General features: G+C 38.1%; 1 protein-coding gene across 2 annotated transcripts in view; it reads right to left on the reverse strand.

The window, feature by feature from the left end:
- The window catches only part of ZNF407 (zinc finger protein 407), a 480,028-nt gene that overhangs the window by 227,258 nt on the left and 226,787 nt on the right, over positions 1-25,983 (reverse strand). For both annotated transcript variants that reach the window (XM_067698828.1, XM_067698827.1), the window contains exons 5-7: positions 12,397-12,563; positions 8,608-8,691; positions 397-517 (exon numbers count right to left, since the gene is read on the reverse strand). In XM_067698828.1, coding sequence (XP_067554929.1) covers positions 397-517; positions 8,608-8,691; positions 12,397-12,563 — 372 coding nt within the window. The remainder of the gene's footprint in view (positions 1-396; positions 518-8,607; positions 8,692-12,396; positions 12,564-25,983) is intronic.

Raw genomic sequence — 25,983 nt, forward strand, 5'->3', positions numbered from 1 at the left:
AACTACTGAGCCCACGTGCTGCAACTACTGAAACCCGCAGGCCTAGAGACCGTGCTCTGCAACAAGAGAAGCCACCGCAATGAGAAGCACGCGCAGCACAACGAAGAGCAGCCCCCGTTCTCCACAACTAGAGAAAGCCGCCGTGCAGCAACGAAGACCCAACGCAGCCAAAAAAAAATAAAACCTAAACGTTAAGATTGTAAAAAATGGAAAAATATTTTACATCTTTTAAAACAGTCACCAAAATTAGGTGGTGTAATAAACTCCCACTCCTAATATATGAATCATGCTAATTCACGTTACTCAAAAACACAATTCGTTTATGGTGAGTCTAACAGGATTTTCACCCACCATGAGGACCCACTTGATTCCACTTGCTTCATAACGGATCGTTACCTGTAGTCACACCAGGGGCACCTGTAGGGCTTCTCTCCTGTGTGTACCCGCTTATGCCGCGTCAGATGAGATTGGGTCGTGGAGGCAAAGTTACACTCATCACATTTAAAAGGTTTTTCTCCTGAAATATATCAAGAGGAGTTGTAGATGAATAATTACAAATATTGGAAATGAAGGGCTTAATCTGTTATTAACAATTAAAAAGACACTCATTTCCATGAAATTTTAAGACTACACATACTTAGGATGTTTGAATATTTATTCACAGAGTGAGAAAGTTAGAAGATACCATTGATTTTTATTTCTCTATGAGAAAAGAAGCAAGATACACATTTTGTAGTTCATATGTAACTTATACACACAGGATTCTAAATTATCTAATCTAAATAGAAACACACAGTGAAGCACTCATCCAGATAAAAACAGAAATATCAGCTTTGGTTTAGCACTGTATTTTGAGTCATTTAACAAACTGTTAGATTAGGGCCATTATAAAAATCTCAGTGAGGTTAAAACCATGGAAAAGTATGTAACAAATATATACTTTGAATACACAGTGTAAAACTTACTAAAATCTTAAAGTTAACTATGAAGGAAAAAAATAAAACCAAGCGATAAATTGACACCAATTTAAAAAGTGTTAGAAGTAAAGAGAAACTGTAATTCACTAAGTTGAGTAAAAGGTAAAGAGGCCTCAAAGAAACATTTGAAATAATATTTAACAGCCCTGTAAATTCCATCTCCCCTGTGTAGATACACCTGGTCTCTCTGCACATACAGCTCACCCCTGTGCTGGTTCAAGGACCTACCCAGGACTCACGGCCCTCTGATCAATACCTTTCTCTCCTTCACACACAAAATCAAAGAAATCAGGTCTGACTAGTTTTTAATTCTACTAGCTGTACTGGCTGGTGAGCACCTGAGATGGGGTGATTTAATTTTAATTGATGTAAATTTAAAAACTGATACTGAATTCACCTGTTGAAAAAATGTTTAAGTCTAGAACAGCTTGGGAAAGAGAATCTACTTTTGGACATGTAAATTTTATCAAACCTAAATACAGATCATGAATTACAGATAAAATATTTGGCCTCTGTATTGAGATGTGCTGGAAGTGCAAAATACACACCAAATTTTAAAGTCCTGGGGGCGGCGGGGGGAGAATAAAATATTGGTAATAATGTTATATTGACTTCATGTTGAAATGATAATAATTTGTATGTATTTGTTTGAATTATCTATTTATAAAAAATAACTTCACCTATTACTTTTTCCTTTTTTTAATGTGGTTACCAGGCAACTTAAAATGATATGTGTATAGCTCACATTACATGTGAGCTAGAGAAAACCTCACCACCTCTTCCTCAAAACACAGTTGTGATATACAGAAATACTCTTGTCAAGAGACATTTTTCCTGAGAAATTTTACACATAGGACGGATTAATTTTACATATGTAACTCCACTTGTTACTTATTTCCCATGTTTTTGTAATAGTTTTATAAGTACACTAACGTATAGAAAATGAGGGATGAAATATCTTGGTTTAAAATTACATCTATTCAGCTAGCAACAAAACTATGTCTGCCCTGAAAATCAGAACGTTTAGAAATTTGTCCTACATTCTCTAAGTCTGTTTATATGGCCTTGCCCATTAACTGCAGTAATATTTACTGAATGCATACACATCTCATCTGATGGCATTTTACCTGTCATTGCAGCCCAGGGCAGCAGTTAGAAGAAACCAAAAGGACTTCAATCCCAGTCCAGGTTTTGCCATATTTCACTCCCTACCTGGTAAACCCCTGAACAAGATCAGGAGGATAATACACGGAACATGGAGATAATTGTGAGGATTAAAGCAGACGAGGCATAGGTAAGATACTTAGGAGCGTGCCCAATAACCAGTGCTTCATCATTATGGGGACAGGACTGCCTAAACACTGGAAACTGCAAACTCCTCTCACAAAGATAAAAGCAGCAGCACACAAATGGCTCTCATCAAGAGCTCATAACCAATAACAAAGTAAAAACCTATAATATACATAAAATAATTAATGGCTTCGCAAAGTTAGTGAACTTGACATAGAGGTATCATTTAACAGGCCCTACCAGGGACTATTTGACTTATTCTTGTAAAAAGAAGACCGTATACACAGCAGAGTAAAAATCTTGGAGTTGAGAGGGGGTTTAGTCTCTTTTAGCCATTTCCCATATACTACACCCCAATCAAGTGGTCACCCAGAGTCAGCCTAAATAACTCTTTGTTCTCAGTTTCTAAACCGCTGGTTTATAGACAGCTCAATGGTACTTAACCGACTTATACAAAAAAATAACTTTCACGATGATGGCAGGTTTTGCTTTTATTTGAGGGATAAGACATGATCTTCGAATTGCATAGAGTTAAAATAAAATCACGCAATCTCTTCACATTTGACAGTTAAAATAAAATCACGCAATCTCTTCACATTTGACACGGGAATATTCTGTCATAGAAACATATAAACCTTCATACACAAGCATATCTGAAAACTTCCTCATTCATTATAAAGACTGAATTGCTCATTAAATTCAATTAAGAGTATCTTAACTGTACACCAATGTCAAAGAATAGTTCACACGGAAAACAGAAACACAAAGGGAAGCACTCACCTGGATGAAAACACTCATTATTAATTACTTCAGTGACTGGACATCACCTGTCTAGACCTGACACAGGAGGCAGAATGGAGCTCTTACCACGATCAAAGTAACGAACATAAGCACCACCACAGAGGTATCCCTGTGCCCTGTCTTTCTTCTGCTCATTCCATCCCCAAGCAAATGTTCATTGCTTTCTTTTGCTATGTATTAGCTAGTACCTTCTAGAAATGTACACACATGGAAGCATGCAGTATGTACTTCTCTTCTGTCTGGCCTCTTTCTCTCAGCTTTATTTTGTGCTTCACTCCTGTTGCTCCAGGTGTAAATACGTGATTTATTTTTGCTGCTGAGCTGTAGAGTAGTATTCATTACATGAATGTCACGTGTATCCATTGATACGGTAGGTACATACATCACTTTGTGAGAAACTGCCAAACTGGTTTCCGAAGTGGTGTGACCATTTTATACTCCTACTAGCTGTGCTCCAGAGTTCCCACTGCTGCAAACCATCACCAACAGGCAGTGTGCTCAGTGCTTTACACCTGAATTCTCTAATGATGCTTTGAGGACACTTTCACGTGCTTATGTGCCGTGCATTTATATTCTTTGGTGAAGTACCTGTTCAAATATTTTGACCCTTTTTTAGTTGGTTGGTTTCTTAAAACTGTGTTCTGAGAGCACTTTATATATTACAGATACAAATCCTTTATAAGAGTTATGATATATACATATTCTTTCCAGTCTGTGGTTTGTCTTTTCATTCCCTTCACAGTGTCTTTTGAAGAAAAGTTAATAATTTACAAAGTTTTCAAGTTCTCCATTTATAATTTTTCAAGTTATGATTCTTTTCATTTATGAATCAGGCTTTTGATGTGCTGGTATCTAAGAAATCTTTGATAATCCATGATCACAAAGATTTTTCCCCTAAATTTTCTTTTAGAATTTATATAGTTTTAAGTTTTATATTTAGATTGAGTTCATTTTTGTATATGACATGATATATGGATCAAAGTTTATTTTGATTGCATATGGATAGCCAATTGTTCCAGCATTATGTATTGAAAAGATTAAACTGCCTTTGCTCTTCTGTCAAAGCTCAGTTGACCATGTAGGTGTGGGTTGTTTTGTAATCTCTATTCCATTCCATTGAGGTATTTGTTTACCTTGATGAAAACACCAGAATGACTTGATTATTAAAGCTTTCTAATAAGTCATGAAGTCAGGTTGTGTAAGTCAAGTTCGTTCGTCTTTCTCAAAGTTGTTTGATATTTCACTGTTGCATTTCCATATGAATTTTAAAATCAGCTTGTCAATTTCTTTAAAAAAAAAAAGCTTGAGGGATTTGAAATGATCAATGTGAGAGGAAATAAAATCTTAACAACATTGAGTCTTCCAATCCATGAACATGGGATATCGCTCTATTTAGGTCTTCTTTAATTTCTCTTGGCAATACTTTAAAGTTTCCAATGAAGAGGTTTTGCACATCCTCTGTTAAATCTATCTCTAAAGGTTGTTCCTTGGTCAAAAACAATGGACAGATATATGCATGAGTCTATTCTGCTCCCTTGATCTATCTGGAAATCTTTATGCCAATACAATACTGACATGACTATTGAAACTATATACTAAGACTTCAAATTAGGTAGCTTGAATCTTCCACTTTTAATATCATGAATCTAAGGGGTCAAACAATTTAAATATTTTTTTCGTTAAGCAAATTCACAAATATATTCTGACGTCTCCTTATTCCATTCAAACGAAGTGTTTGAAAGTACGTTGGCATCAGACTCACTGGTAACTGGTTTATTCTTTTAGCCTTGGTAGACATCGTTAATCTATCCATTTTTCATGGATCTGGCAGGAATCTAGAGGGGTAACATTACGGAGTCATTGTCTGAGTCAGTGGTATAAATAAAAGGTCATTCAAGCTCCTCAACGTTAAGTTTCTTGGTGAGAAGGTTTAACATAAACACTTAAAAAATATGGTAAATGTATCAATCTTATTTCATTTAAACTTTTATGGCATTTTTATGTGACACAATTTAAACTTAAAAAAACACTTTTAAAGAATAATGTCATTTAGATTCTCTATAACTCTAATAATTTGAAGTTCATGTCAAGCTGACATTGTATTGCAATAAACTATCAATTGTCATTTCATGCTTAACTTGACAACACAACAGATTAAACTATGTAGTCTTAAGAAATTGTGAAAAATCTATAGGCTGACAGAGAAAAAATATAATGCTACCGAAGTATGCTACATACTAAGCGACAGCCACTAAGGAAAGGAAGGCTCAAGCATGTCTGGGCCCTTGATGGAAAAGAACTCTGTGTCAACTTACACAGACTACAGTTTATTCAATCTGTGCATAATAGTTACTTTGTAACTCAATTCTGTTACATGTTCGATACTATTGTTTGAATATGTTCACCGGTATCTCTTTTTTATCCAGAAACGATCATTTCTTCGGGAAATTTCAGGTAATTTCTTCAGGAAAATACACTTCAGAAATACAGAAGTAGCTCTTGTTTGTTAGTCTCAATATACAGCAAAATAAATCGATAAATAAATAACTTCTAGATTGTTAAATGTGAAAGAAAATCTTAAAAATGCTAAACAAGAATTTCAGTTTCCTAATATTTGTTAACTGCATGAAATGAGATAGGTGCTACGTGAGGAGGTGTACACACTTACTAAGGAAAAATTTTTGATGGAGTGATCAAACTGATTTGGTGCATTGGGAACAGTCCTTCTGAATTCTTTGTCATTCTAAAGCCAGAAGGATGAATAAACCTATGAGTGAGACAGTAACTACCCTTGAATAATGCTATCTGTAAGTCAACAGGGCTGCCTGCATACATCCTGCTGGTGAAATTTCCTTTCTGCCTGTTTCCCTCACATAAGGGTATATAGTAGTTTAAATTGTGTTCTTCATACTTTCCTTTTCAAGCGGTAATCTTGGCGAAAATAACCACTGAGGAATATTCTGCACCTGAGGTCCCCGTGACAGAAGAGTAAAAGGAAGCCGGAGGGGGGACACCAGCACCGGCATGGATTATGGACAGAGAGAGGTGCCCTTTGTGTGTCAACAATCTGTCAGACGGGCCACCCCTTCTCCTGGAAGCTCGCACTGCATTCCTTTGGGCGGGCTGGTGGTCATTAAGCCGGCCAAGGCTCTTCAACTACATGTGAGGATTCGCTCCTGTGCCCTTGAATCAAGGGTCTCTGACAGGTGACCCTTTTACCAGATAAAAGTAAATCTTGAAGTGGAAGATGTTTTGTGTCAGCCCCCTAGACAGTCTGTATTGCAGTGGGGAATTATTTACGCCATTTGGAACACTTTTGATACCTATCCCTTTCCTAGCTGATTGTAGTTTGGGTGGGCACTCTGTAGTAGAAAGGTAAACCATGTCAAAGAGGAATACATCAGAAAAACACAGATTTCAAATGAGCCAAACAAATCTGGCCTTGAAAAAAAAAAAAGTTATGTGTTGCTTAAATATTATAAATCCAGCATCAAAGCTAAGGGCCTAGACTGAGTTGTCCTAAGCTGTTCGGCTTAGTGCTGTTTGGCTAAGCTGTTTGAACTGACTTTGGTATTAAAGAATCATGTTTGATTTGTGCCACAGAGGCAGATAAATGCCAAAAAGACAGATGCCTCTGTCTGTGAGACATTGTCCTATATGGTATAAAGTTAATAGCAAAGTAATAAGGAGCCTCTGGACCTGACATAAAATATAAAGTTGTGCCTGCTCGATGCAGGTTCATGATCGATCACCTGTAAACGCCTGTGATCACAGCATTACCGGCCCCTCGGCAGCGGGAAGAGGGAGCACGGCCACGCTGCCAACGGCGGCACCAGGGAGTCTGCTGACGCCCAGGGCCACGCCAGGGCGACACCATCTGCATGGCAATAGTTCGGGCATCAATAAACTGAAACATGAAGAATCAGAAAACCCCACATGAATACACTTTACCACACATATTCCCAACTTGTCCAACATAGTAGCCAAGGATGACCGCCATCCACTGGGCTCTTCTGCCATCTCTTACACCTAAACTGTAAATCACTGGATTAAAAAAAAAAAAATGTGATCACAGGTTGCTACTACAAACTTAAATGGAGTTTTATGTTTACCAAGTTTGAGTTTTCAACATTATATTAACATTGGATATTTCTTGACTCAATAATAATCCTTACCACATATAGAAATTTGAATCATATAAACTTAAGAATCCAAAAGTAATGGCTAGCATTAATTCTCACTGAGCTTATAAATACCATAATGGGCATTAAAGCTCCTTGTAGCTAAGCGCTAAATATAGCATATCAAGAATCAAACTGTACCATAAACAACATATTTCATGTACTCTACGTTTATGCCATTTTGAGTATAACTGCCAAACTCAACTATTCTCATGGAACGCAAGTAAAAGTCTAACAATGAGTTACAAATTCTGTTACCATATGATTTATCATCTAAACTAGAACACTTTTTAGGGTAAAGAGTTGGTTCTATTAATAGTTACAAGGAACATCACCAAAAATCAGCAGTGTCCCAGACATATGTAATTCAGAAGTTAAAGTAATTACTTATAAGACCTATTACAGCATATCAATAGGTAATCAACTTTAATAGATGGTTAAAACTTTTCATCCTTATGTGTTCCTAACCAAGGCATCTAGTTTATTTTGTTGAATCACCAAGAATGCCCATCATGAAAAAAAAAAGGATTCTCTTCAATGTCCTAATCTGCTTAACTCGCCTCTTCACTGCTTTCCATTCTTTTTTTGTTTTTAAAGATTTTTTTTTTGATGTGGACCATTTTTAAAGTCTTTATTGAATCTGTTATAATATTGCTTCTGTTTTATGTTTTGGTTTTTCGGCTGTGAGGCATGTGGGATCCTAGCTCCCAGGCCAGGGATTGAACCCGCACCCCCTGCATTGGAAGGCGAAGTCTTAACCACTGGACTGCCAGGGAAGTCCCGACTGCCTTCCATTCTTAATCGCAAAAATACCTGAAGCTGCAGTGAGCTACAAACACATCTACTTGGTTCCAACCCGCAGAGGGATTGCTGGCTAGAGAGTCAGGTGGTTCCGGAGGCTGAGACAAAGATGGGAAGGCAGGGCTGCTGGTAAGCAGGTGAGAAGCAGCTAAAAGGTGGCGTGAGCAGGAAAGGAGACGGGGAGGGACTGACTGAGAGGAAGGCAGGCCCCCCAGCTTCACCACAGCTCATGGGCCACTCCCAAGGCAGGGCTCTACCGCAGAGAAGCAGCTGGTATGTCTGCACACAGAAGGCCAGACCCTGTTCTCCCCCTGCTTGACACGACTTTACAGGACACCTGATCCGTAAGACATGCAGCAGGCTTACTTTATAAATACGTAAAAGCAGACGCATTAAAATCTTGTATCATTCAAGCACAATTTTCAGTAGACCCTCAAGTGCACAGAGTTTACAAAAATCGAAAAGACAGGCAATCCAGGGCCAAGAACGAATGCGGGGGGGCCCCTGGACTGGCTGCCTCCTGAGAGGCAGGCTGAGGGCCAGGCGGCTGGACTGACCTGTATGCTGCCTGCGGTGCTTGGTGAGGGCATGCCGGGTCCCGCCAGCAAAGCCACACAGGTCACACAGGAACGACTTCTCGCCTGTTGCAACAATAAACAGATGAGGGACTGCGGAGGTCACAGATCATTAAAACATATCTATCAAGGCTTTCAGGGTTACTAATTCCTCCAATCAAATGTTTCCATGTAAATATGTCAAATGGGAATGAAATTACCACTGCGGTTTATTGACTGTGATAAAATCTGAAAAGCACCACTGAACATAATTACATACTTGTCAGACCCATAAAAATTAGCTTTATTATCAATGGAATGGTTTTGTACAACTTCATTTCTGGTAGATGTCTTCCAGATGGGGCTGCTTTATGCACTTGAACAGTTTTTATGCATATCCTGATTTTTTACAATTCCCATACATCTGGACTTTTCTGAGCTGACTAAAGATTGCTTGGAACTGTTAATATACATACAGTATACATGATTCTGCTTAAATAAAAATACTGAATTTTCTAACAACTGAAGGATATTGAATCGGTTTTACCTGATTCTATCAGCATCTTCTTTAATAACTTCCTCCTTAACAATATGAATTAAACAGTTTCCCTGAATATACTGAAGACCCCAAGTAACGATAAAATCTACATTTACTCAACTCAGTGCTGTTTATGTTCCTCAAACTTCCATGGCACAAAAAAGGAGGTCTAGGGATTGCTAAAGAAATTGTATAAAAACTCCTATCATTCATCTTTAGTGATAACTCTTGACTGGAAAACTCTGCAACAATTAGAGTCAGATTTGGCAGACTTTGTTAAAAATGTTTAAATGCTCATTTTTAAAAACATTTTTACACAAAAGCTAACATTCTGCCCTACAGTTTATAAATGCAATCTCTCTCTATTCTACAGCATATTTGGCCAATAAGTGCTGGCACCTAGACGGTTTATCCCATAAGGCTCCCAAAGAAGAGAAAAGGAGAATAAAAATGCTAACACCTTGGAGAGAGTCAGCGAAATTATAAAATACTTTTCAAAAATTAAACAGATCATTTTATCTATCTTTATCTACTTTATTCATGTGAATGTTTAATGCAACAAGTCTTTCAAGGGTTTTTGCCCACGTCAGCCTGCTTTGTTCTAAAATGTTTAGGTGTTTTACAATAGAAATTTAGCTTGAGGTGTTGTGGAAATGGTAATTGCCTTTTTAAGGTTAGAAAAAATAGTAAATATAGGAAGGCAGAGTAGCTACCGTAATCAGAAAGAGTCTTCCCTTTACCTGAGAGCAATACTAGCTTCTCTAATTTAAATGAACATATATTAATAGAGAGTTTTAACCAAATTATGTTTAATCTTATTTCCCAATGGTACGTTAAAATGTTCATTATTATCATTTATAAAATAAAGCTGAATTTAAGTATTTTTCCTATCTTTACTTCCCTATTTTGGGGTTAAGTTCATTCCTTGGCATCATTATATCAATACAGAAAAAAAGAACAGAGTAGATGGGCTGTGAAGAATAAAGTTTAATTACAATCACTCATTTAATTATTTAATCAATTTGAAATATAAATCTTTCTAACTAGCTGTATTATCAATTAAATAACACTGAAAGTGGACTTTTTTTAAAATCCCAAAAGATAATTTGCTCGTTAATATTAACATACTATTCTGTGTTGAGACAAAATTGTTCTCTACAATTTATTCATCACCACAGCTTTGTGGGCATTAACCCCTTCGAGTGTGCGGAAGTGTGTGTACTGTGGTCCACACATGCACACACAAGCTCACACACACCTACGCATCTGGTGGTGTGTGGCAGAGAAGAGATTGGTGCTATGCTACCCAGCCAGCAAAATACCTGATGGGGAAAGAGTATTCTTACTATTTCTGGACTCAAGCAGACTATGATTCCTTTCCCTCGTTTATGAACTTCTTTGCAATCTATATCTTTCTTGTAAGATATAAACATTAACAGACAAATCCTAATGAAATTTATATTTTTTACAGGTGTATGTGCTGCATGTAATGAAATTTACATTTTTACAGGTATATGTGCTGCATGTATATACTAAGTTTTATTCCCTTTCCTATTTTAAGATATGTATAGGCACAAAGACAAAATTATCAATTTTCCATGTGATTTGGTTCTAGATATATTAGTGACCTTGATTTTTTGACGTGCAGGATTTTTATCTAGGATGTTAGTCTGCAATGTATTGTATGTCATATTTACCTTGGTGGCTTGATTTGTTTGTCACTCTAAATTCAATTTTCACTTGCCCTTTTTTTTTTTTTTTTTCCAAGGGGGTAGGGGGAGTTAGGGTTGGATAGTGGGCAATTGAGTATTTTTCAAGAAAAAAAATTTTAAGAAAAAACTAAATGTAATATACTCAATAAAAAGGGGGTTCACTTAACATGCCATATTTAAATAATAGCAGAGCTATAATAGGAGACTTTTCTTAACAACTTGAATTAGTTTCAAGTGTGCCATTTTGCTTTCAAATGTAGAAAGACACGGAAACCAATCCTTTATTTTCTATTAGAAAACAGCCACTGTCCCCTATCTCTCATTATGGTGCAGACTACAAGACCTAACAACAAAAATCCATATTATTGATCCAGCCAAGTCTCCACAATTATTCTTTAGAAGGAAACGCCAACGATAAATTACATCTGCACTGGCTTTTCATCTGCTGTTCGATATAAGTGATCTTTCAGGGCAGGCTGGAGACCTTAAATCGTCAACGCCCTTGTCAAGGAAGCTAAGGAGGCCTGGGCTTCCCACAAACTGCTTCAGAAGAACTTTTAACCTATAATTTCTAACAATAATACAGGATTCTTGGCAATCAGAAGAACATTTGGGAATGCTGATTAAAATTTATTTTTTCCTTGAAACAAAACACTTCCTGAGAGCTGTAAAGAGGAAGAAGACCACAAAACAGCAAATGGCTCCAGTGATGTCGCCACGGTGAGATACGGCAAGCGCTCGACTACACGCTTGTAAGGCGTTTAGCGGCCCTCTGTCCTTAGGTAATGAAAAGCATGTCATATACATTGAACAGAACCACAGGGCAGGTAGGAGAAATATATTCATGACGGTCCAAACTGAGAGGTCTCAGGACCATGCCTAGCACAGATGTATTCTGTATGCTGCTTTTACTACCAGTTGGTTTAAATTCCAAACAGTCCACTAAATGTTTTGATGTAAAATGTATGTGAATTCGTACTTTTTCAATTATCTAAAAAATTTATACTAGCTAAATTCAGTTTAGTCTCTTTGTAGTAATTTCAAAGACTCTTGGATCTGATAGTATTCTCTTAAGAGAAATATTAAATTGATTTAAAAAATTTCAAGTGGTACATAAAAACCAAGATTCAATAATGTTCAGAAACATTATGGCACGGAGTCCATATCAGTAACAAATATAACACAAGTTCTCTATGAAAATTTAATCTCCTCAAATGATCTTCTATAATGATCACACCTAAAAAGATATGTTTAAACACATATACATATATGTACCCACACACAACATAAATCAGCTTTGAAATATGAAACTTATTTTATGTGAACACATGCACGTGTGCACACGCACACACACACAAATATTAAAATGTCACTTAAAAATTACGCTGAGCATCATCAAAACACAAAGAAATGATGCCATACCTTTTAACATATAATTACCACAATCTTAAACTCTTCAAACAGGGATTCCTTTCTACGGACTGCTGCTGAGACGACCACCCCCAACTACCACCACCACTGGGCCCAGGCGGACAGGCACACCTGTGTGCGTCCTGTAGTGGTCCTTCATGGCGGAGGCCGTGAGGAAGGAGTAATGGCAGGTAGGCCAGGTACACTTGAATGGCTTCTCCCCCGTGTGGAGTTTCATGTGGTTGTTCAGGGCCCACTTCTCTGTGAAACTTCTATCACACAGGCGGCATGTAAATTTCCTGCATGGAGTGGAGAGAAAAGGATGCAAATATTACCCTCACGGGAGCACCTCGGGCCCAGACAGGTGTCGCTGCAGCCCTGCAGTGTGGCGAGTGCAGGGTGTCGCGAGGAGAACTGCGGGCCTGGCCTGTCATGTATGTATAACCAGGCATTGATTTTTCTGTCCAGGCCTGGCACTTCAGCCATTTATTCTCTGCTTTGCGGTTGGGCCCAACGGGTTTGAAAAATTCTGTTACAGTCCAGTCACCCCTGAGGCAAATGTGAGAATAGATTTCACCTGTACAGGCCTAGACCGCTTATCCAGGGCACAGGCTGTCAGAGCAAAGGCTAAATGAAAAGCTATCCGTACTAAACTACTCAGACACCCCTGCTCTCTGCCAGGCGGAGGCAGCTGGGGCCGGGCGGCACTCAGAGCCCAGCCGGCCCGGAACGGCACACACCACACTGCTCCCTCGGAGGAGAGGCACACTCCAGGGGCGTCTCCTTTTTAACAAGGTGTCCTTCTGGGTTACCACACAGGTACATAAAAAGTTCCCTTTGATAAGGATAAAAATAAGATTATAAATACAACTTTTCATAAAGTATGCCTTTGAGAAAAAGAAACCTCAATTATTTCCTGTATGGGATGAAAACTGAAAATAACAAATCAATACTCACGTCAGAAAATATTTCAGCCCCACAGTTCCCAGTTAAAGATCTCTGAATACCTTTCATAATCCAGGCAATATGAACCATCAACAAAAAAATTTTAATACTTTCTCTGGTCGAGCTTCTGTCCCTTTTCACTTGCATTCAGGAAATCACCACAAAAATTTACTTTTGATTTCTAATACAATTTAGTTTAAAGCAATCTCTGTGGCTAACAAAGTAGTGTCCAGCTAATTAATTCAGGATAATGAACAAATAAAAGAAAATTAGAACCCAATATTCAAAATTAAAATATTTTAATAAGTTGATAAGCACAATGCCACAAAAGAGACAGACTCTGGCAGCTTGATCTGACTAGCATAAGTTGGTCTACACTTTTAGCAAGTTAATACAATTTTAAAAATAAGATTATAATACCTGCGTTTTAAGTTATGATATAAATAAGGAGATATAAAGAGTATATTCTTTACATAAATGCTTTTAACTAAAATTTTACAAATTTTCTTAGTCCCGTAAGGGTAGAAAAAAAAATTCCAAGCTCCAATTAAGTTTCTCATTTTGAGGCAAATGTGGATTACTTTAACAAATTAATCATTCAGGTTTCACAAATTCTTAAGAATCGAATTATAAAATTACCTTTTATAAAACTCTCTCTTCATTTGTTATATGTAGTAATATTTTTATAACATTATATTTTAAATGCAACAGAAGTAAAAACTGCTAAATATTTAAGAAATGCCATATAAAATATCTTAAGTGCTTCATTAATATTAAAATTGCCAATTAATATACTTATAGAATGTATGTGTAGAGAAACTATGTTTACACCACTCAACACAGACCGACTTTGAAATTACTGTATCATTTGATCATTGCTTACTGGTACTAGAGAATGACAAACATAACTAAATACTTAGAAATGCGCTATAAAAAAATAACATGTCTGTATATCTCTTTGACGGGTCTTCATGCATTTAACATTTCAAAACCAAGACAGGGATCTTATTTCCAAGATAAATTCCCCTATCTACTTATTTCTTCATGTATTTATTGTGGACCTAACCTCCTCCTAAAAGAAATAAATAAGGAGGTTAAGTAGATGCTATCTTTTAACAAATAGTTACTCCAGACTGTATTACAACTTTATGAATGACAAAATAAATCCCTCATTTTTAAATCTACCATGATGTACATTTTAAAAAATTACATCTATGAAACCTCAATATATGTACTCTATTATTCATACATAATACAAATGTTAAACTAGAGCTTAGAGCCTGTCATGATATGACAAAAGCCAGATAACAAAGAACTAAGGCCACCGCTTGACTTTCAGAAAACCTCACATGTTCTGCAATTTGCTTTATGAAAATAAGTGCATGCACTGGTACTTTGAAAAGAACCTGAAATGTTACCAATGTAAAGTGTCCTTATAAAGACCAAGACCTACTCATCAGTGGGGGGTTTCCTGGAACTGCACAATTCTGAGCCTCAAACACTGTAAACTATCTGCCACCATGCAACGAGCAAGGACGACGTCCATCCAAGGGATCCGCTCTCCTGGGGGCCTTCAGGAAGCCCACCTGGATGTGTCACTAGGACAGAACCTAAGTGAAAACGTGCAGTTCCGCTCTGCCACGAGAACCCAAGAAGAAGAGGTATCACTGTGTATTCTGCATGTACTTCAGAAAGACCTGAACACCCACTGTAGCACAAACACTGTTCGAGACGGTAGAAACAAAGAGGGAAAAGAGTCAGATTTGGCTCTCAAGAAAATCACAGGCTCCTACGTGAGGAAAATCCTTCACAAAGATAACCTCAGTGCCAGGAAAAAACGTAAAAGGCCATCATAAATTTAAAAGAAGAAGCAATTAATGGGACAGGGCGGATTAAAGAAGGCTTCCCAGAGACGGCATTTAATTTAGATGTTGGAAAGCAGGTGGATATGCAGAGCCAGCAGGGAGGACAGGTAAGGGGCAGTGCGGGGAGAGGCAGAGTGATGGGAGCTCCAGGCCCCGACAGGCTGTGTCAACTGTGGCTCTGTTGGCTGCTGCCCCTCAACTGGGGATGGCCATCCAGTTTCCCAGGTATCAGTGAAGCCCCAGGACCTACATTAGACTGGGTTAAATGATATAAATGCTTTTCTATCCCCACATGGTGGTCTTCCATCAGAAACTTCTTGTTTAACTGAATTGACAATATATTAAAAAGAGATCTATTTGGCATAAAATTCGCTAGTCATCTCTCCTTTTGTGCAGGGAGTTACAAAGTCAGTCAGTTGAAGGATGTACAACGAGTGACAATCATGTAAAAGTACAACCTAAAAGGACAAACAAGATAAGCACACAACAGTATGATGGTGTTTGGTTCACCGTATATCCTATGGCCCATAAAAGTGCCTGGTACCCAGAGCTGTTCCATAAATAACTTTGGACCAATGGGATGAAGGGAACTGGTGGTGAAGAGTCTCGTTCCTTACGTAATTTCACCAGACTCAGAGTGGGAATGTGAGATCCGTACACGACAGCAACAGGGGTCATTCAGGCCGCCCAGGGCTCGCGATCCTCATGCTGTTTGGTCTCTTCTCCTTCCTCAGCATTTGTGTTTATTTTATAAATGTCAATATTTCAAACATACAGAAAATGACAGAGATGCATATCTACCACCAAGGTTTATGTACCCAGATGATAATATCCATGTTTGCCGTATTTGTTTCATATCCTTCCTCTGGTATTCTAAACATTTTAAATTAATTTTTTAAATTTAAATATTTATGAACTGAATTAAAAAGAAAAATGGTATGGCAGGCCATAGCCCAGGGACAGCAAAGGTGCTAAGGAGAAGGCCACGTCTGCGGGAGAGCAGGTGGGGGTCCACATCATTTCCGCTCTGACATAATCGAGCTACTTCATAACGTTTGATAGAAAGTTCAAAATGCCAAATAGTGCTACGGACTTGTAATGAAACAGGGCAGTTCGTCATCTCCCCTTTCCTCAGTCTGCACTAGATGTTTCTACTGGATATAAAGTGATCTTAGAAGGTTTCAAAAGAAAAAAAATTCAGAAGCAAAGTAAATTAAAATGGTACCAGACTTCTCAACAGCAAAGCAGGAATTAGAAGACAATGTAGCAATGGTCTGACCATTTTGCGGGCAATGATCTTAAACACAGAATGTTCTGCGTCGTCGCACCACTCGCACCTTTGAGTGGTTCCTACCAAAGGGTGCTGTCATTACAAAGTTCCTGGCTTCCAGGGATTATTATCCAGTTGTTTGCTGACACTTTTGGAATAAAACCCATTTTCGTATGGGTAACTGTCATGTAAAAGTCAGTTAAAAGTTCATCTTTGAATGTAAATTCCTAAGTGTTCCTAAATTGAATAAGGGCCCCTGGATTAAATTCTAAGCATTTTTCTAGTACTCTCAATATATTTACAGTATGTTTATTTACTGTTACATGTGCTGTTTTATCCCCAGCACCACCACTCCAACACACACACACACACACACACACACACACGCACGCACGCACACACACACACACGCACGCACACACACACACACGCGCGGAATGGCTCTGAGCCTGTGTTCTCTGTGTTAAAACCGGTGGAAGATCTTCTTTGCTGAACTCACTCATGACATGACTTGTAAAACAGAGTCGTGACTAAAACCAACATCTCTAGACTTAAATTTTTAAAGACACGATACTAAATATCCTCATTGTTATACATATAACAAAAACTTAAAAATTTCATGGAGGTTTCGCAAGGCATTATGTACATACAAAGTTAAACTAAAGAATTAGTAGGGAGCTGAATTCTTTTTATATGATCAATGGTACTATCTTAATAGATACTTCTGCCTTAGACTGTGTTAGAGCAATTGTCTGTTTATGAATGCCTAAAGGGCAGATAAGTTTTGTCAAAATATATAACACTTCTATTTTGAGTTGCGCCCCTAACTTTATCTTTCCATATTACTACACAAGGTAAGTATCCTAACAAGAGAGTCTATACTCATCTTCTTCAAATTATACTTTTAAATGTTATTTAAAAATTTTAAACCCTATTACGTGGGTTATTCAGTCAATTTATTAGCAAATTAATTAAAAATCTGCACATATCCCATTTACATATGAAGATAGAAGTATTTTGATACTTTGATGCTTTATTACTTTATGATTTTTGAAATACAATAAGAATTGCCACTAGTATATTTTTATGTTCTTTTCTAATCTCTCTAATTCAGAATAATTTGGAATACAGTTGCTTTAGTGATGCATTTTAGAGCTGTAGATATCCTTTGCCTTTCTCCCGGAAAGCCCAGTCTGGGTTAACATGATTGAGAAACTCAGGCTCAAGTACAGACATGTTTTAAAAAAAAAAAAAAGTATCCCCATTAAGATGTAAACAATCTTAAATATCCATCAGCTGGGAAGTAGAAAACTAATGAGTTTAATCATAAAATGGAATATCATAATGAAGTTAAAATGAATCAATGAGCTACATTTATCAGCATGGGTTAAACAATCTCAAAAACGTAACTGCACTGAAACAAAGCAAGTTAAGCATAGAAATATTAAATCTAAACATATGAGGTCCACATGCAAAAACATGCATGACATCATAATTTGTGAATACTGCCTGTTTCTGAGAAGAGGGGTAAGGCATGCATATGGAGCTAGAGAGCTAACTACAGTTGTACATTTTTGTTGTTTTTAAAAGGAAAACAAAGTAAACAAGGTCATATGTTAACATCTTAAAAAGTGCTTTCATTGTTTTTGAAAAATTCCACAATTTGAAGAGAATATTTTAATTAAGTAATCCAAAATTTATTTTCTACATGTCACGTCACGTTAATAAATCATACAAATTCATATCTGCAAAAAAACAGCAATGAGCACGATCTGCTCCAAATGAATGAGCTAAACTTTACTAAAACATTAAATAATCATGCAGTTATTATCTTCCAAAACTCTGAAACAAAGGTGCTGACTGATTCAAAATGATTAACAGTAAACTGATGTTGCAAAACCTTAACTGACAGGTATTGCTGGTCTTTAGGAATAAACACAGAACTGAAAACAATACAAGGCTTGTATGATTCCTAGCAAAACAGTCCAATATACTAATGAAACTGTTTCAACAATTTCTAAGTTACTCAGATACTACCAATATGCAGGCTGTTTCTTTGGGATAACAGCCTCCTTTTAAAATTATTATAATTTAATAATTACATAATAATATACTAAGAGATGAAACGAAAATAGAATATGATGGGGTCTTTGCCCAGTAGGGCTACCTTACAAATTTCTGCTGAGCTGCAAATAAAACTGAAAAACAATCACTTTCTTGAACAAAGAAGCACATAAAAGGCATATAAAGACAACCACTAAAGAGCAACTTCAATCTCAATTAATTCACGAGTCTTACGCTGAAAAAGGATCCAAAAGATAACAAAGCAAAATGAAGTTCAAGAAATTCTGCCATGGTAACAAATCCAATACCTATACGCATCGGAACTGTGAGGTGCCTATACTGTTTCTGGCCTAGGAAACATCTGAGGAAAAACATACAATACTGTTTTTAGACTTAAACTACTTATTCATGTAAAACAGGCACTAAATCCACATTAATTACCCCAATATTACTCCATAGTAATCCTGTTCATCTTAGTTTTATGAGGTTTCAAGTACTATATATATATATATATATATATGTTTAAATAAAATATGCAGCTTTAAACTGCATGGAAAGTAAGAATCTCTGTTTTCTCTAAATTGAAAATTGAAAAGCTACACTGACAGGTGAGTAATAACAAGGAATACACTCGGGGTTCCTCTGGCCACCTCCTTCCAAATACTTGTGTGTGCGTGTGTGTGTGTGTGTGTGTGTGTGCACACGCACATGCATGCGTGCATACTAGATCCAAAAAAAACCTGACTCAATGATTGAAGTTATATCCTGAAACCAAAAATATCTAACACTAATATCAGATTATTTAAATTAGGCTGGACTCTTGAGAGTGACCTGTTCCTGATTATATATAAAACATGAGCATGATTTATATCAAGAAGCCACAAAGACCTAAGATTAGAAAGGTTTCATTTACTGAATTCAACTCTTCAGAATCCAGTGTGGCTTACAGATGAAGCTGGAAACCTCCTGTGAGGGCTTTTATACAGCGCGCAAGGGAGCCTGCTACTTTAGCCAAGAGTCTTGAGCGCATTGTTTGCCCTGAACAGGTGATAATTAGCCTAATTAACAAGCCAGATCCTTGTTAACTAGTTGGAAAAGAAATTTAACCTCATTCTTGCTGAAGCCAGCATTTTGAAACCGCTTAAGGTATCATTCAGATTCTAGAAGCTGTGACATATGTTTTCTGGCCCTTTCAGTTCTTTCCAAAGGTTGCAAAGCTTTGTGTCAAAGTTACTTCTGGGAAGAGCATTGGCAGAATATTAATCCCTGGTTGCCTTAGTCTACTAAGAACCAAGAGAATGACTCATTCCGAAGAAAAACATTCAAGGATTACAAGGGCCATGCCCTCAAGATTGAATTCATCCTTCAAAATCCCATTCCCATGAAATTTTTCTTTGTCAAAGAGACCATAAACTCTGGCCTACCCCAAACCATCCTATTAAATTTGACTGGAACGGTGCCCGTTCCACTGCATGTGCTGTATCCAAAACTCCTCAGCACAACAGGGGTTAGGAAAGGCTCTGTGTAAAAGACAGTAAATACTTTCTACTCGGTGGGCCCTCAGGTCTTCAATGCAACTTCTCAACTCCGCCTTGGTAGCACAGAAGTAGCCGTGGACAGTACATAAATAGGTAAGCGTGGCTGTGTTCCAATAAAACTTTATTTACAAAAACAGGCAGTGGGCCTGATCAGGCCTGCAGAGAGTAATCGGCCTATCCCTGGCTTAGGTGAGGTTGCATCTCCCCACCTGCACCCCCCAAAAGCACCCTGATCTGTACAGGGTAAAAGAATCTGAATCGAGCACTGCTGGCAAACAAAGGTCCACTAAGCCCCTTCACAGGGTTTGAGAAGTTGGTTCAATCCTGAAATAGTTCATGTTTCCTGCAGGGCTTTCAAACGCCAACATGAGAAGAACAGGTGGAAGGAATTATACTGCATATGAGACCCATTCAGTGCAGGCTGCCCCGTCCTTTCAAACTACCCCCTTTCAAGTGTGTCACAGAGCTGGAGGGCTTGCAAAGTTGAAATAATTTTAACTAACCATAGAAGTCAAGTCCTGGAGAACAAGACATATATTAAATTGCCACAATCCTCTAGTCTGGACTAAATGAAATTTTATCGCTTCAGGTTAGGTAAGAAAACACTGGATTTACGCAAGGAAGGTTAAAACAGCAGTTACAAATAAAGGACTAATGTTACTGTTTAAAGACCATATAAAGAGAATTTCTTTGAAATCACTGCTCTTACTGATATAAATAATTTGAGCTAAAACGACAAAATGCATTTCAAACCCCATTTACACATTCATCCCAAATGTCTTGACGGATGTTCAGTCTTTGGACATTTATAACACAAGCCTAACAATCTTCAAATTATAATATCTCAGCTACTTCTATATCAATTGATCAATTTTTTAAAAAGTATGTATTGGAATCTACTGTGTGTCTAGCAATTATTCATGCATGTACAGACCTATAAGTGAAGGAAAGATACACACGCCTCCCCAAAAGGAGCCTGTGCCTCAATGGCAGACACTAATGTCAGTGAAATAATTAGAACAAAAGCTCACCACATTCTGTTGGACTTTTTAAAAAAGCTTTTTGAAAAGATGTTTAGAAAAAGCATCGGTGAATATAGAGTGAAGCAGCTGGAAAGGCTTCATGGATGAGGTGGAGCTTCAGGTGAGTCTGGAAGGACAGAACAGACTCTAGTAACAAAGGCGGCAGGCAGTGACAAGCCTGGAGGAGGGACAGGCAGAGGCGGGGAAGGTGCCGTGTGTGTGAGCCCTGAGCTGATCATGGCAGGGGAGGGAGTGGGGAGCAGGCTGCACAGATGGGGGAAATAAAGTTGCATCCTTTAAGCTGAGTCAGACTGAAATGGCCCTGATAAAAAGACAGAGAAACCTGACTTTGATATGACAAAAGGAACCACCAATCTATTTTTTGTTTTTCTTTTCCCCCTCTCCGATCTCCCTTCCATTGTTTGTTTTTCACAATTATTTGACTATAATTTTCTAAGGAGCTACATGTGGCTTTATCCTTCACAAGTGCCCATGATCAAAAAGATACAGTACACTTGTATACAAGCCACAAATATGAACATGTCTGGGAAAAAACCTACCATAACAATGTGCACATCTGAGATTCATGACAAACTCATTTATACACTGGGACAAATAACACGTAATCTTACAAACAGTATGTCAGCACTAACAAAGACTGCTATGTGTCAAGCTATGTACCTACGGATGCTATAAAAATGTTATTTCAGAGCTGAGAACCTCACAGACTGTACCAGTTGCATGTCAATGGAAAAAGGTTTTACTAAGTTTTCTGATGCTACCCTTGCCAGTTCCAGTATTAACTGTATTAGAATGAATTGGTTGGTAAATATGAATAAGATAGATTTTACCAATAAGAACAAAAACAGGTTTATAGAAAGAAGCACGAATTTAAAAATCAACTACAAAATCCCCTAAAGTTATTTCCTTTTCATTTTTAATATGTTAACATTAAACACAACTGATGTATTAATGGAAGCTGAGTACAAACAAAAACGTCTGTCCCAATTCAGACAATCTGTCACAGTCCCACTCATCAAGAAACTACGATTTGTAAGGATTTTATAAAAGTCATAAGGTCTTCACACCATGGTGTTATATTATTATGCCAAGCAATGTGTCATTCACATCACTATATGAAACTTTACTAGGACAAATATACATTGTAAGGAACATCAGGCATCTGTATGGAATGGATGATTCCAATCCCCTTTTGCTAATAAAGCTGACACTTTCATATGAATAAAACTGCTCAGTTCCTGGCATGCCACTGACTCAGAAATAATATTTGGGGTCACGTATTCATGCTGCTGGGGAAAGAGAAGTTAATAAGTGTCTGGCCTTGGGCAGCCTCTCTTGAGCCTCAGTAGGACCATGTAATTTTTATTCCTGGTGTGTATTCACGTCAATATTTCTAAAAATACTGAGCACAAGACATCATTTTATATTACAGTGTAGATCACTGGTGCTCTATAAATAGTAAATCATGAGAATTATCTATTATTTCACAATTGTTTAAAACAGCAATAATAAGAAAGTCATAGTTTCCTACTTGGATTCCTTACGGCAATCCTTGTCAGCTCCAACTCTCCAATGAAGGACTATCAGAGTATTTTAAAAAGAGTAGTAGTTTTCTTAACAAAATTAATAAGCCGAAGACAACAGGCTGATCATGGGTTACACCCCTAACATAGGAGAGTTAAATCTGTCAATACTACAGCACTGTTAGAACCAGCAACTGACACCAGTGTACGTAATTCTCTAAATATTAACATTAGTTAAGGGACAGTGGACCATCGCTATTTATTCAAAATGAGACTTCATACAGGACTCAAGTACACAGTAGGTTAAATGGAAATGTACAAAATAGTATTTCTCTCTACCAAACAATTTAAATTCACCTTCGATATATGTATAAAAAATGATATTTTTTTCCTAAAAAATATTCTTGTACAATAATACTGGAACATGTTCCACAGACCCGTGCATCTTACATACTAGCAAATACGGGATGTTTACACTCTATCCTGTAGGTCCTTATGTATCTACTTTGGAAACAGAATTTCTAGACATTTGAATAGACATGCCAGATTTAGAAAGGGCTGTCCACCCTGATGGTGACTGTGTGATTTGCTGAAGCAGGGAAGGCAGCCTTTCCAAACTTAGGTATTTCATTGTCCTGGCCTTTGTCATCATCTCGGCCTTCTAGCATGTCAGGATGATCTAGGGAACCATTTGAGCTCAAGGTAAGATTAGCTAGAAGGGCTGAGATGTATTGCCCAGTAATCTCAGAGTTCAGTACGGAATTGACCCTTTCTGAGACCTTAGTCCGAAGAGCAGCAGTTACAGTACACTTCTAGAGTAAGTGTCTTGGAGCATTTGTGCACTGGAGCATCACCAAGACATGATGTGAGTTCAGAAGATGAAGTCAGCGTAAATACTGTAGAGCCTGATACGGATCATCACTTGCTTTACTTACATCACAATATTCTGACATTCATATATGTAGAAAGATCATGTTGTAAGGGATTTATCTGTTCTTTTCTAAATCATAAGTTCAAGGGAAAGTGCTAACATTGGATTAACATAAAAAACAAGTCTTTAAAGAGTTTTAAAGTTATTGTGATTCAACTGAGAGTAAGCAGTTAAATACTAAGTAAGTAGTTAAATACTAGTAGTCTCTCCACCATTTCTCACACATGTCCACCATACAACGGGTGTGAAGTCTCCTGCAATGAAACAGGAGTAAAACTATAGAAAGTACATACATATATGAGCTACATTTGGGTGGAAACAACCTCCTAAATGCAGGGTAAAGCAATTAATTTAGCTTCCTTTCAATACAGAAGAGTATTATTTACTTAAAAAGTTGGATATGTACAGCTATGGAATTCTTTTCTGCAAAACAGATTTGTGGATTTCATCTACTTCTCATATATTCTAAATTATTTTGAAAAGATAAATTCAGATAGGCATCTATAAACACTGAATATAGATCATTTATACTAATTTTTCAAACCTTCAACACCTCAAACAAAAGACTATGGGAATAACATCATTTATTATGTACCTTCCAGCATTCAAACTAAGTTTCTTTCTAATATAATTAAATGCATAAGCAAAAACAACTGGAAGGATGTTAAGTGATAAAATATATTTATACTTGGAGCAACTATAGTGTTAGGGAAGCTAAAATACAGAAATAACTGAAACTATCAAAATGACGTTAACAACAAAAAAAGACTTCTCAAATATGCGCTGGGAAGGAATAAAAGTGAAAGTCAAAAAGGTTGCTAGTTTAGACTTTATGATACAAAGAAAACAAAACTGCTCAACTCTTTGTATCACTACTATATTTTTTATTAAAGATTCTTCAGACTGAAATACATGGAAATGAATTAAAGTCCAAGAATTATTTCACGTAAGGCAGTAACAAGGAGGCTTCTGGCCAAGTGGGAGCCGCCGTGAAGGTGCCGTGAGGGTCAGATCTCCCAGGGTGTCAGGCGGGGCCAGCAGAGTCCAGGGGACAGTATTTGAGCAGAGGCGCCGGGAAAGGGCGCAGAGAGAGGAGCCAAGTGTGCCCAGCAGGCAGGGACTGCAGACACCCTGTTCTCCTGTAACTCAGCCACATCCTGCGTCCTGCCAAGCCTGGCACACAGGTATCTTCAATCAATGTCAGATGCAGCCCAAGAGCAAGACCTGACCTACCCAGGCCAGCAGCTGATCGCAAACGCTCCCTTGACCTGAGAACATGAGAGTCTCATTCTCCTGGTTCCTCCTTGCCTTCTGAAGCCTGGATGACCCACCTGCACTCCTTTGGTGACCTGTACTCTGATGACATCCACGTTTATATCTGAGGTCTAGTCGGTATTTAGCTGCCCACACAACGTCTCCACTGGGATAGCCGACGGGCTTCTCAAATGTCCCGCGTCTAAACCTGGCTCACAATCTCCCCCAACGGAACCTGCTCTTGACAGTGGTTTTGCCCGTTTAGTTAATGACGTGACTTCATTTTTCCCTTTTCCCTTCACTGTTCATGCCCAAACCTTGGTGTGATCCGTTACTCTTTATCTCATCCAATCCACTGGTAAATCCTGTGGGCTGGACTTTTCAGATATATTCAGAGTCTGGACGCTTCTATCTACCCCTGTTGCTACCACTGGGGTCCAGCTCACCATGTCCAACAGAGCTCCCAGCCTCTGCCATCACCACCCGCTCCCTTCCTGCCGTTCAGTCTATTCTCTGCATACTGCAAACAGCGATTCTGCTACAGCGTAAGTCAGACCGCGCCAGGCCTCTGTTAAATACCCTCCAATCTCACACAGAAGAAAAAAACCAAAGTCCTTGCAGAGTCCTCCAGAGCCTGACATGGCCTGAGCTGCCATCACGTCCTCCTTCCCACCCTGTGCACACCCCAGGCACAGCGGCCTCTTGGCAGCCCTGGGCCACGCCCCACACAATCGTCTTCAGGAGACTTGAGCACTTTTCCCTCTGCCTGAAAGACTCACGGGGCCCCTCTCCTACCCGCAATCAGGTCTAGATCACTTGTCACCTTCTCTCTGACAGAGGCTCCCCTCGCCACCTATGGAGAGCTGAAATATCCCACCCAGCACTCCTGGCTCTTCCCTCTTTCCCTTACTATATCACCACTATTTTAATACTGGCATATATTGGACTTTCAGTTTTGTTTGTTGAATTTCTCCCCACACTGGTATGTAAGCTCGTGAGAGCAGAACGTTTGCCTGCTTTATTTTCTGCTATATCCCCAGGGTCCAACACAGGGCTTAGCACAGAGTAGGTACCCAGTAAATAACTGCTCAAATGATGAATTAATTAAGTATTGTAAAGGGACAAAATTTACAGAATTAAGTTTATTTTAATATGCAACATATGAAAAACACACACACACACACACACCACACATATACATATGTATGAACAGACAAATAGAAACAGTAGGGACAGATTCACTGTGAATAGTAGGAACCTTGGGTGGGAACTAAGATTTGGCTGAG

The sequence above is a fragment of the Pseudorca crassidens genome, chromosome 12, assembly GCF_039906515.1.
Source record: "Pseudorca crassidens isolate mPseCra1 chromosome 12, mPseCra1.hap1, whole genome shotgun sequence".
NCBI lineage: Eukaryota > Metazoa > Chordata > Mammalia > Artiodactyla > Delphinidae > Pseudorca > Pseudorca crassidens.